At 37.4% G+C, this 12875-nt stretch overlaps 1 protein-coding gene across 1 annotated transcript in view; it reads left to right on the forward strand.

Moving 5' to 3' along the window:
• The window catches only part of TMTC4 (transmembrane O-mannosyltransferase targeting cadherins 4), a 56377-nt gene that overhangs the window by 37056 nt on the left and 6446 nt on the right, over positions 1-12875 (forward strand). Inside the window, exons 10-16 of the mRNA XM_074562223.1 lie at positions 792-963; positions 1048-1179; positions 7106-7185; positions 7359-7466; positions 7601-7742; positions 8419-8533; positions 9032-9144. Of these exons, the coding sequence (XP_074418324.1) occupies positions 792-963; positions 1048-1179; positions 7106-7185; positions 7359-7466; positions 7601-7742; positions 8419-8533; positions 9032-9144 (862 nt within the window). The remainder of the gene's footprint in view (positions 1-791; positions 964-1047; positions 1180-7105; positions 7186-7358; positions 7467-7600; positions 7743-8418; positions 8534-9031; positions 9145-12875) is intronic.

Raw genomic sequence — 12875 nt, forward strand, 5'->3', positions numbered from 1 at the left:
AGACTCTTGGGGATGAGAAAAGAATAAGAGGACAGATCTTCATTACAGTATAGAAATTTATTTGTAATATATTAGAGTAGAAAACTATCATGCCTGTGGCCTTTATAACAAACACCTGACACAGACCTGGGATTCATACTGCCTTACGTCAGTTCTGTAAAAGCAGGGTACCTAGTGTCAGTTGTCTAAGCTCTGTATAGTCCAGTTACCTGCTGAGGATTACTCATCCTAACACAGATACCTAAACCAAAGAAGGTCTCTCTCTGAACTATAGAAGGAGCTTAGATGACTGACTTTCAGGTGGTTAAGCACAGTGGATTCTACTATTGATGTATTTGTTAGGAAAGAAAACGCTCTCTCAGTAGGACATGTACCTAAGTTTCCTCTATAGCAGTGACCTATATTTTTTCCCCTGTTACTGACTTACTAGTTCCAAAAATAGGTGCTTTTAGACAGTTCTAAAAATAAACAGTACCATTACTTTTCCTGCCGGTTTATTTTAAATGGGAATTATGTCATTAATGTCTAATGGGGCTATTTTCTGGCTTGGAAGCATGAACATTGCTTTTCTGGGAATCGCAGCTAGGATTTTAGAATTTAGTGCCTGATGGAGTGAAGTGTCAAAACCTCACTGAAACTTAATTTGATTTTGTTATGTAATACCCAAAGGCTGCTTTTGAATGCACATTTCCATATGCACGTCCTTCTACAATGTTTAAATAAAGTTTATAAGTGGAAAAGGTACTTCTGTTAAGATTTGCGGTTGATTTGAGAATCTTTCTTGTTTGCAGAATTCTTACACTGGGACTTGGATTTCTTATTATCCCTTTTCTTCCTGCAAGTAACCTGTTCTTCCGAGTAGGATTTGTTATTGCAGAGAGAGTCATCTACCTCCCCAGTATTGGATATTGTATACTGTTTACATATGGATTTAGTCTCTTGAGTAAGCAAGCCAAGAAAAAGGTACCGTCAAAACAATCAGTAAAGTTGATGATGAAGCGCTTCAATTGAATGGTTTGTTTCTTAACTTGTCTCTCATTCCTTTAGAAAATTCTTGCTGTGGCAGTATTTGGAATCTTATTGATAAATGTTATGCGCTGTGCACTCCGCAGCAGTCAGTGGAGGTCAGAAGAACAGCTTTTTAGGAGTGCACTGTCTGTGTGCCCTCTGAATGCAAAAGTAAGTCATTCATGTGGACTTTTAATCTATCTTTGTTTTTTAAAAAAGTGGTTTGCAATTTGGGACAGAGGAGGTGTTACGCATAGTTAATATATTGTTGTTCTGTGTTATTCACAGTCTTGCTTGGTGCAAGAATATGAGATTGACATGTCAGCCACCTAAATTACAGTGGTAGCATCGTCAAAATACCAGACAGTGCGAATTACAATATTGTAATTCAGAACTTGAGGGTGAGAGTGGAGGGGGGAGGCAGAAGGGGGAATACACTTCAGGAAAGGCATCCAGCCAAATTGGATATACCGCTAATAAAATGTTCCAAAACAATTGTGTGTATAATTGCAAGTTATTACAACAAAATATTGAAAAGAAAGTAAGTAGGTTTTAGCAATGTATCCACCTGAATAATGCCTATGCTATCATTTTAGAGTCCTTTTTGCGTACTTTCCAGTGGTGTATATATTTATACAGCTAAGGGACAAAGCAGCCTATCATCAGTGTAATTGCAGGACGTGGGGGCCAGATCTTTGCACCCACTTCTGCTCTTTCACGGCGGCTGAATGGGCTAGAGTCTTCCAGACACGGACACTGAGGAAAACTGCAATATTCCTTGCAAGGCTTAATGAGGGAACAAGTAAGAGGGTGGGACTGGATAGCATGTTTCACTGAGCTGAACACCAGTGTTTGGCACGGCAGGCTGAATCTAGCCTGCCAATAGAGGTGACCTCCGCAGCAGTCCTTTGATAGCTGAGAGTGTGATCTGTTGGAGCATACCGCAGAGCCCTCGTGTTGTCTGAATTTTAGCAGAGACTCTCTTCGAAGGCCTAGGACTAGGAAGCAGCTTGTCAATAAAAATACATCGACGTTTTAAAAAACTGGATTTCTGTAATCTAGAGGGGTATCTAGACAATACAGATCAAGACACAGACTTTAAAAAGGAACCTGTGGATGCTCAACTTTGCAAAGAGAATGATGAACTTAGTATCTACTGGAATACAAATATGCAGTAGTGAGCTGTAAAAAGCATTTATCGCCAATATTTACAACATGGTAGTATTTTTCAATAATCTCAGATTTCAATACGTAGGAAAAGAGGGGTTGTATTTTATTGTGTGGCAGCAGTAGGCAACCATCTTCTTTTTAATGATGACCTCAGTATATCTTGTCTTCCGCATGACAAGTGCATACTATAAATGGAGCAAACGCAATCTGTTTCTTTGTGTGTAGCTCCATCCATCTGCCATGGTAAGAGTGCTTTAGACAGATCCACACTCTCTTTGCCTGTGCTCCAAGCTCCTTGGACACAAGCCACGTCTGGCTGGGAAGCTGTGTAGCCGCGTTCGCACAGTTCCGTGCGTGAGCCGATAAGCTGTGTGCAAGCTACTGAACTAATGCAGCTGGTTCAAAGCCAATGAGTGTATAGGGAAAATGAGCTTGTGTTTGTCAACATTGGGTCCTGTAGACATGCCTGAGCTGTGTTACTGCTAGTGACAGCTTGGGCAAATGGTAAGCGTGGGGATGTGAACAGGGAGGGTTTTGTAGGCTCACATTCCAATTTTGTTGAAGGAGTAATCACAGTAATAGGGAACTTTTCTAGGCAACAGCATTAGAGAGTCCATGTATGAGAGCCAGTCTCTTTTTTCTTTACAGACTCAGCTATATTTTTTTTCAGTTTTGACAAAGGTAAATGTAAAAATTGGAACTAAGTTCTGTTCTGATCTTCTGTTGTCTTGAAATTGCAGACTTCCTTTAAAAATGGCTCCATGGGACTTTCAGTGGTCCATTTATTTCAGTGGGAGGCTGATGAAGACCAAAAGATGGAATGCAGATAATAGCTTTTTCTTCTTGTTCTTGGAACATCTTTAATGTGTGTAATGCAGTCATGCTTTACTTCCCTTATGTAGCAGGGTCCCAGAATTTCTAGGTGTCTCCCAAATAGCAACAAAAGCTGCAGCTTCTAATTCATGTTTTGTGGTACATCTCTCTTTAATTCCAAATCGTCTGTATGTGAGCAGTGTAGAGTAAACTTACCTTAATTCTAAGTAAGAAGCAGTTACAGCAGTGCCTTCTCTAATTTCACGACTCATCTTCTTTAAACATGTCTTTAGATAAAAGTGTGGAAACTGCATTAAATCAGATCGTCTGTGATAATAGTTAATCTACCCCCTTGAGTGCTGGATGCATCTGGCTCAAGAGGGTGAAATTTAGGATCAACTTTGATAAATGTGGCCCAGTGATTTTAAAATTTATTGGAAATAATCAGGTACCATAATGAAGTTACAAAGATTTTGACTTTTTTTAAGTTCACAATACAGATTTTTAAATGTTTTAAATATTTTACATTTTATTTTAAATGTTATTTCTTTAAAATAGTTAAAATATTTTAAATATATGTGTTTTATTTATTTAAAGAGAGAGAAAGCAGTATGTTACGGATCTTGGTTAAATATGTCCAGGGGTATATGTCCAGGGGTGACCTTCTGAGGTCATTGCACATTGTTTCTTTTAATTTTAAAGATTATTCCTCAAAATGCTCATCTTACTGCCTTTTTTTCCATTTGATAAGTTACTATTGGAAGTGCCAAATTTTTCTCAGCTTTTAGCAAATACATGGCAGATTTTAAGAATCTGGAGATGGTTTTTATTGCTGGATGACTTCCTCTAATTGATTATCTAAATAAAATTTGCAATTGCATTGTTAAATACGTGGGAAATAGCTGCCATTTTTCTTTTCCTAGATTTGAAATAACTGAATTTAAATGATTGTAAATTGATAATATTATGTATGTAATCTGTACATTCTTCTTGCTGCTGGCTTTTCTTTAAAGGATAGAACTTAAAAACATAATTTTTAAAAAGCCATTTCAGTAGCAACTTTTCTGTAATAATAAGCAAGGAAGTTATGATACTCCCCAACAGAATGTGTTACTAACCAGTGTGCCTTGACATACTAAGGGTAGTCACTTTGTACTTAATGCTTTTTGCAAACTGTAATTATTTGTCAAAGGCAAGTTACACTAATACTGAAAGTGTACAATAGTTTGTGAGATTACTTTCTATACTTTCTTAAAAGGTCTTGTAAAACCTCTTTGTGACAGAACAAGATTTACTGCTGTTTTTTATGAAACTGGTCTAGAGAGCATTTGCTTTAGATATTGAGAATTCTTTTCTACGTTATATATTAAAAAGGGATTATCTTCTGCAGAATTTACCTTAAGTGCTGTGGGCTATGTTTATAGGGGCTACCTGCAGTGTTTTGCTGCACAGATACCACTTTAGATGTCAATTTTTTTTGTATACAAGCACAGTCATGCAGAAGAACCTTTCGACAACGTTAGCTGCACAAAACAAAATGTGAAGGGCTTTTTTTTGTTATTATTTAGAAAATGGAATTTCAGTAGTAGAGGAAAGAATGTTTGATGAAAGAAGCTGGCGTCGAACAGAAGCATTTCCATGTTTCTGTGGAAATTTTGACATCTGTGCTTTGCTTCCATCCTTCTCAGCAAATGTTCATATTTGCTGAAAAGGTGATTATAAGCAGCTAGGAAGAGAGAATGAAATAGTTGATAATAGTCGTGCTCCAACTGAGGGGGTGTACCTCCTCGAAGATGATACTACATTTCAATTTCTTCCTACACTCCTCTGAGGAAAAAAGCCCCAAAAATCAGTTTGACAGTAATTTTGGTTTTGTACAGGAAAATTTACATTTTTTTCTCTCTTCCTCATTTAAATGTGTGCACTTTTAAGCAAATAAGAGTTCAAGCACTGTGGGTGTCTAACATAGAATAATGTACAGTGATTTTGCTTTTTTATACTGGATTCTTAGGCCAATTGAAGTATTGCGAACACAGAACCAATCCTTTGGCCAGGCTATGGTGCCATGGTTATGTTAGCTTGAAACAACCTATGCCTGTTGAGATCTGCTAGGTTCTATCTTAGGGTATTTGTACCTGATTGCGGAGAACACTGTGTTGTTATGCATCCCTGAGAAATGCTCCTTTTAGAGCTATTACTGTAAAGTAATTGCCTGTTGAAGATTGATAAAGGAGCATGTGGGCATAATGTAACACGTCATTTCCAGTTAATATGTATCTTTAATCATTTAATAATGAAATGCTATGTGTGCTCTTAAATGTTTAATCAGGAAAGGAAAATCCTCTCTCCCAGGTTGGCATGCACAATATCTGTCAAAGGCAGAAGAACCACGTCTCTAGAGATGAAATTTAAAACGTTAAAATTTTTAAAGGCCAGATTCTTCCCACCCATTGGTATATAGAAAGTACTTGTGTCCCCATGTTGTGCAGGTGGGGGTCACAGGAGAAGTCGAGGAGCGTTACAGCCTTGTGCTTAGCGGAGGGCAGATAGTTCTTGTAGGCCTGGTTTGGAGGAGTAGGGCTAAAGGCTGACCTTTGCATCTCTCTGTCATGGCCAGTGAAATGAAGAGACGTGGCTCTATGGCAGAAGCCACCTTCACCTCTCAAATGACTGTGTCTGCCTGGAAGCCCTTTGCTGACTCTTTTCTTAAGAGCAGGATGTTACTGTGTATTATAATCCAGTGTAGAGATGGTTTTGTCATTAGATATTTATGGTAGGCTGAGGGGTTCTTTTGGTATCTTTGTTTTAGTTATAGCATCTTTGCTGTCTGTAAAACCAGCGAAACTACTTTTTCACTCATTCTAGAAAGCATGGAAAATGTTCTTAACTTTACTTGTTTGACTTTATTTGACTGCATAGTCATAGTCATATAGAGGTGGAATTCAATAATTAAATACCATAACAATTAGGTTCAAATATAATTGTTTGTGCTGGATCAATAAGTCCCAGGTATTGTGCCAAACACAATTAGGATTTTTCCTTTGATGGACATATGGGAGAAAATCCTTTTCTGAATGTCGAAGGTGAATTAGAGTTATCTAAATGCATTACAAACCTATCTTTTTGTACTTTAATCTGAAGTAATTACTGCATAGCATTTTTGAAAAGATTTAAATTAGATTTTCAAAGTATGGAAGAAATTACAATGTGTGTTTGTTTTAGATGAAGTATATACAATTTGATTTCAAATACTAAGGTAATTTAAATAATGAGTTCTGATATAGTTGCTGAGAAGTCTGTTTTCAGGAGTCAGTACTCACAGTACGTTTCTAAACTTAAGTCTTCCCTTTGACCCAGGTAATGTAGTCTTCTGAGATTTGTCTTAAAGTAGGATTTAAGGTGTCTTCCAAGTCAGATTTTTCCTGAAATATATTTATTCCTAGCTAGTCCTTTCCATTAGTTCAGATGATGCGTCTTCTTCCCTGTAACTGTACCTCAGAGCTCTAGATCCTTCCTTAATTCTCCACTTTTTAACAAGCAGGGTCTCCAACATGTTGCCGTACACGTTATTTTTATTTCAGAAATGCTGTTTGATGTATTTTTATCCCAAGACAATACTAGTGTGTGCTTGTTATTTTTTGGTTGGTTTTGAAATATGGAGCTTAGTTTTTCTGTTAATGTTGAGTTTCTTCTAGTTTATGCTTTGGCGAAAGCAAAGTTTAATCATCATTTACATTGCTGTAGTGTTTCTTCTGCTGTGGTGGATTTGATCGAGTCAGACTTTCTCTTACTGACAAATAAGTAAAGAGCAGGAGGTCTCAATAGAGAGAGTCTTGTGGAAAGTGTGATGACCTCATTTATAAAATCAGGAAGTGAACAGTCTTTCTTAAGTAGCTGGAACAGGTAAGCTGATTCATTAATTTATTCCTCAAATTTTGTTTTGCTGTCTTCATTGTATATATTGTCCGATCTTAAGTATCCACCTACAACAAAAGCCAGCAGTGAATGACATAAGCACTGACTGTATCTATTTGGAATAAGAATTTATAGCAACTTGTCTCCAGGAAATACCTGACTGTATAGCACCTGGTAGAATGTTCATCTCTGTTTTCAGGTGCACTACAATGTTGGCAAAAACCTGGCTGACAAAGGAAATCAAAGTGCTGCAATCAAATACTACAGAGAAGCTGTAAGGTATTAGTAATTTTACTGCTTTAATGAACTAGCCTAAAATTGCTTTCATGTTTAACATGAAGAAAATGCTTAGGTATTCATTTTCATGGTCTGCAGCATTGCAGAGCTAGCAATTTGCATATAGTAATACATGTCCCATACATAATAACCATCCTTTAAATTTTGAATTTTAGGTTGAATCCTAAATATGTACATGCCATGAACAACCTTGGGAATATTCTGAAAGAAAGAAATGAGCTCCAAGAAGCGGAGGAGTTGCTGTCCTTAGCTGTACAAATACAGTATGTTTAGAACAATGCTAAGCAGTGTTCTGCACCAACTGAGCAGAAATAATACAATAGGATCTTGTGTTCCAAATGCTCAATTGTCCTCTCTTGCTCCCCCTCCCCCCCCTTCCCCCCCCCAATTTGCCCAGGCCTGATTTTGCTGCTGCCTGGATGAATCTAGGAATAGTACAGAACAGTTTAAGAAGGTTTGAAGAGGCAGAGCAAAGCTACTGGACAGCAATTAAACATAGGAAAAAATATCCAGATTGTTACTACAATTTAGGGCGGTTGGTAAGTGCTTTTGAATAAATGATAGCTATCACAGTAATCTCTGTGTGTGTGTCTGTATGTAATTCTGCTGTACTGTTAAATGCTGATAGTTATTCTAGTTTGCTTGATGTGTAGTTCAGGGTGACTTAATATTTTCAGTAGTTTTCCTGTTGCTTTCCCGGTATACTTCGTTCCATACCACCTTTAGTAGTCCTACCTTTTCATATAAAGATCTATAAACAAAAATACAGATTGTGTTCTTTTGTTCGAGAGATATTATTAACCATTTCTCAATATTAGACTGTTTTGCAGTCATTAGTATTGTTAGGTAGTAGAACTCTGCCAAAAGTCTATTTAGATTACTGGAAATATTTCTATTAAATATTTACTTATCCTCTTGTGTAGATTTCTAAATTGCATGCTGGTTTTCCTCCCCATCCTGCTGGTACACGCATATTTGAAAACAAGCTTGGCTCCCAGAGAAAAGTGTAAAAGTGTAAAATTAGTATCCAGCAGTCTATCTTCCATACTACCCTAGTATTCTTTTTACATTTCTTATTTTTGTCTATAGACAAAAACATCTATTTTTGTTCTACTAGAATGGAATGAGACATTAACAACTCTGTGGTGTCTTTAGTGCATGATAAGAAAGTAAAACAAATCAGGGTGAAATTACTGGGGTTCTCTTTCTTTTTAGTATGCAGATTTGAATCGCCATATAGATGCATTGAATGCGTGGAGGAATGCTACAGTTCTGAAACCAGAGCATAGTTTGGCTTGGAACAATATGATTATATTGCTTGATAACACAGGTATAAGCCCATTTGAATGTTTTAATGAATAATTCGGCATCTTGCAAAACTTAAATCTTTACCTGTATTTATCTAAAAGAAGTTCTGCCTCTTACTTGGCTACCAACGCACCCTGTATAAATATAAGAATACCTTCTGACTCAGTAGTTTAGAGCATCACTTGAAATCGTTTGAAATTTATTCAAGCAAGCATGAATTTCTGATGCTTGTTTGAAATGCCACCATTGTGCAAGCATGTCTGTATTATAGACCAAACTTGAGAACATTTGAATCTGTGCTTTGTTGTTCTTCTGAAAGTGTTATCTGTTGAAAACAAAATGGAGGTTTTCTATTTTCTTATTCTGCAGGGCTTTACTTTTGTATGTGTGTGATACCTGGTTTTCTTTAAAAATGCATGTAATCAGCTATTCATAAAATATGCGTGCTTGCAGCATGAGAAGTAACTAATAAGACTGTGTTAAAAGATGCTTTCTCTTTTTCCTCTACCTGGGCTCCCAGGCAATCTAGCTCAAGCAGAAGCAGTTGGAAGAGAGGCCCTGGGATTAATACCTAATGATCATTCCCTTATGTTTTCATTGGCAAACGTACTGGGGAAATCGCAAAAATATAAGGTAGGTAACTGGAGCTTTCCAAGTGTTTGGTTTGGCTTTTATTTTCCTGTTTATACTATGTGTAAGTTTTTCATAGAAACTGTTCGAGGAGGCCATTGTGAACTATGACTTAGATAATAAGGTTTCAATGTCCATTTCTGTACTGCCCACAGTACTGCTGTGTGATTCTGGCCTAAATTCATCCCACCTTATTTTAGATGCCTGTGTTAGGAATATTGCTGCCCTAAACTATGTCGGTGGTCAGTGGAGAGAAATAGGCTCTTAAGCACACTAGAGGGCGGTTAGGGTCTTGTATTGCTTCACTGCTGATAGAGAGAGCCTGCTCTGATTTAGAGGCCTGGGTTCAGGAAGAAAAATTAGATGTGATATGCTAGTCCTTGTCCTTTTCGTATGTAAAGGAAGCAAGGTTTACCATTACCCAATATGAATTCTAGCCTCTTTGCCTCAGATGCTATCTAAAATAGAGATATTACAGATTTGCTAGCACAGATTGAGGATACGATACCTGGGTAATCCCAGAATATTATGAGGAAAAAGTCCATACATTGAGCGATGTATCGAACTTTGTCTTGGATGCATTGGACCAGCCTGCGAGTGGTACCTCAGCATTAGCTACTTACATTGACAAGTAGTAAATGTGATGGAACCAATGAGAATGAGTTATTTTCCAAAAGGAATTGTATGACCTGATAGAGAATAAATCATACACAGTTAATATATTTAGTTGTTTTAATTGACTCCATAGTCACTGATGTATGTATATGATAGGGACAAATTAATAATCAAGGAAGTTTTTGGTATTCCTCAGAAAAACATGATTTACTGAACTATGGCTTTTGAAGGTTTTGATGACTTTTTGATAATGATAATGTTAGCAGCGCTGGAGGAACATCCTTCAGTATATGCAAAGTAAGAAGATTTTATGATGCTAAACTTCTCAGAATAGATACATTTTTCCACCAGTTACTCTGTCCACTTCAATTTCTACAGTCCTGTTCAGCTGTAGAGTCATGACCTGTCCACATGTGAAACCAGGGCCTGTGACAACCCAGCACTTGCTTTTTCTGTTAGTGATGCTGCTAGACACCTGCCCTGTTACTGTTTTGCTAGACTGTCTGGAGTTTTTTTCTGTACACTCTCTTTCTCTCTCCACCTGACACTGTTATAAAATATACTTTAGGTGACACTAACAAAGCTCCAGAAGGATACAAATTAACATCCAGAATGTATAAGGGATGAGATTATGGAGGAGGTGATTGCTAGGGTTATTTTGGTGAGTCATGACTGTGAAAGAATAGATTGTATAGCTATTCATCAAGAGTATGCAGCATGACAGAATAAAGAGCATTTACAGTGAAATAAGTAGAAAAAAATAAGTTGAAAACAAGCTAGAAAACTTTTCCAGGTGTAGGAGAAACAAGTCTATCTTAGTGGATTTAAAAAATAAAAAAAGGAAGTACTGATTTTGATTGCTAGCCCTGAAAGGTCATTATGCTGCAGGGGAATGTGTTGGAAACAAAGTAGAAATGATAGTAGTGGAAAATGAAGCTGACTTGAAGTCAGCATCCTGAATAAAGCAAAAGGAGCAGTGGAGTCCAGGGAAGAAAGAACGGGAGCCGGTGAGTGTTTTACTATTTCAATACGGAGTAGTAGGTTTGTGTAGAGCAAAAAACTTTAGTAGTAACTTGAAATTGATGGGTTATAACAGGAAAAGCAAATCAAGGGGATTGGAAAGTAGGCTTACTTAGAAAAGGTTATCATCTCAGCAGCTGTATTTTGCTTTGCCTGGAAAGAGGAGATACAGGTTTTTTAGGTGGGAGCATGCCAAAAGACAGTAAAAAGCATGGAAAATATAGATTTCTTGTCTACCCCCTCACCAAGTAAAAACAGAGATGGCTCTTTAAGTGTTTTTATTGAGTGTTCAGGAAGGGAGGGTGGGGGGATGGAGACTGTCAGGGTGACGGAGGTAATTTTTAGAGGGCTGCCTGGCTGTATCTGATGTGTTGTATAACCTCCGGCATTTCATTTATTAGGTTACTTGTTATGTGTCTGTATAAAAGTTGTTACTGTATTGGCTCTGTTGCCATAAAGTAAGATTTGTTCTGGGTTTTTTTTGTTATCTCTTATGTTAAAAGGTATTGAGTCAAAAAGGTTTGACTATGTTAGAAGAGATTTCCTTCCAATAAGCACACAATATTCTCCTTCAGTTTCAAATGCACTTTGATTTTGAGCAGAAGATGGGTTTCCTAAGTGACCAAAAAAACCCCAACCCTTTATGATTTCTGTTTGTATCTACTCATGAACGATTTATTGTTCCAGAAACAAAAGCACATCAAGGATGAGCTGTTTTGGTGGTTTTGTTTTGTTTTTCAATTAACATGTTACACCAAGTTAGAGTTCTCCCTTAAATTTTCATTCTTGTTGCAATAGATGAAGAACCAAGCTATCTTTAGTTATTTGAAAATATCTGTGCTGCATTTTTGTTACATATACATCTATGCTTTTTCAGTAAAAAGTACAATAAATCAAAACCATTCAGCATTTTTTGTATTTGAAATAAAGCCAGCCTACAATTTTGTGCTGTGGCCTTGGCAGCAGATGGAATGCAGTGTGCTTACCCAAAGCCTTTGCTATATGCAGTGTGCAAGTTTCTTGGCAACAAGAGATTTGGCAAGACAGAGCAATTTGAAATATCACCGGATGTACTGCAATGTATATTTACTCCATATATCTACAGTAATATGAATATGATGCACCTTAAATAGCCTTTAATCAGCCAGTACACTTCTACTAGCTGCTGAGCAAAGCAGTGGTGATAAAAATGTTTTCAGCATGTAGCTGAAGATGTATGGTAATGGCAGCGAACTCTGAGAATCTTATTTCATTCAATTTTCTGGGAATGCATTGCACATGTTGTCCCATCGTGCTTCAGCAGTGAAAGGATGAGTCCATACATTAGGTGCTTCTCCTTTGTGTAGGTGGCAACTTTTAGGCATAAAACTGAATTAATTTGGACAGCACATCTTTCACTTTGATTGCTGTTAACTTGCCCAGTGAAGAAAGCAGAGATTTACTTATTAGACCAAAATACTAAAATTTGCAGTGGAAAAAAAATACAATTTTGTGGGACTTTCGACTACTACATGCTTTCAAATGCCACTTCACTGTTGATTTTGAGGCTTGGATGGTTGTACGAAAAGAGGAGGTTATCTTCCACCACCACTACACTTGCCAAGTGTTTGAGTCTTAGTATGTTTCTCAGGTGACTGAGTTAGAATCATAGAGTAATTTTCACTGGAAGGAACATCCAGAGGTCATCAAGTTCAACTCCTGACCCAAATCAGGGTCATCTCCAGTTGAATCTTGAACATTTCTACAGATGGAGAATCTAAAACCTCTCTGGACAGCGTCTTCCAGTGCTTGACCACCCTTATGGTAAAAAAAAAATTTCCTTTTATCTAATTGGAATTCCCTGTATGCCCGTTTCCATTCATTGTGTCTCATCCTGTCTCACTGACTTTTAAGAGTCTGTCTCGGTCTTCTCTGTATCATCTGATCAGGTACTTGTAGATAGCAATAAGGCCTCCCCTTCATCTCCTCTTCTGAAAGCTGAAGAGATCCAGTTCTTTCAGCTGCTCATTGTATGTCTTGTCCTCCAGCCCCCAGTCATCTTGGTGGTTCTCTGCTGGACTTGCTAAAGTATGCCCATGTCTGTCTTGCAATGGGGATCC

This window comes from Larus michahellis, chromosome 1, assembly GCF_964199755.1.
Source record: "Larus michahellis chromosome 1, bLarMic1.1, whole genome shotgun sequence".
Taxonomy (NCBI): domain Eukaryota; kingdom Metazoa; phylum Chordata; class Aves; order Charadriiformes; family Laridae; genus Larus; species Larus michahellis.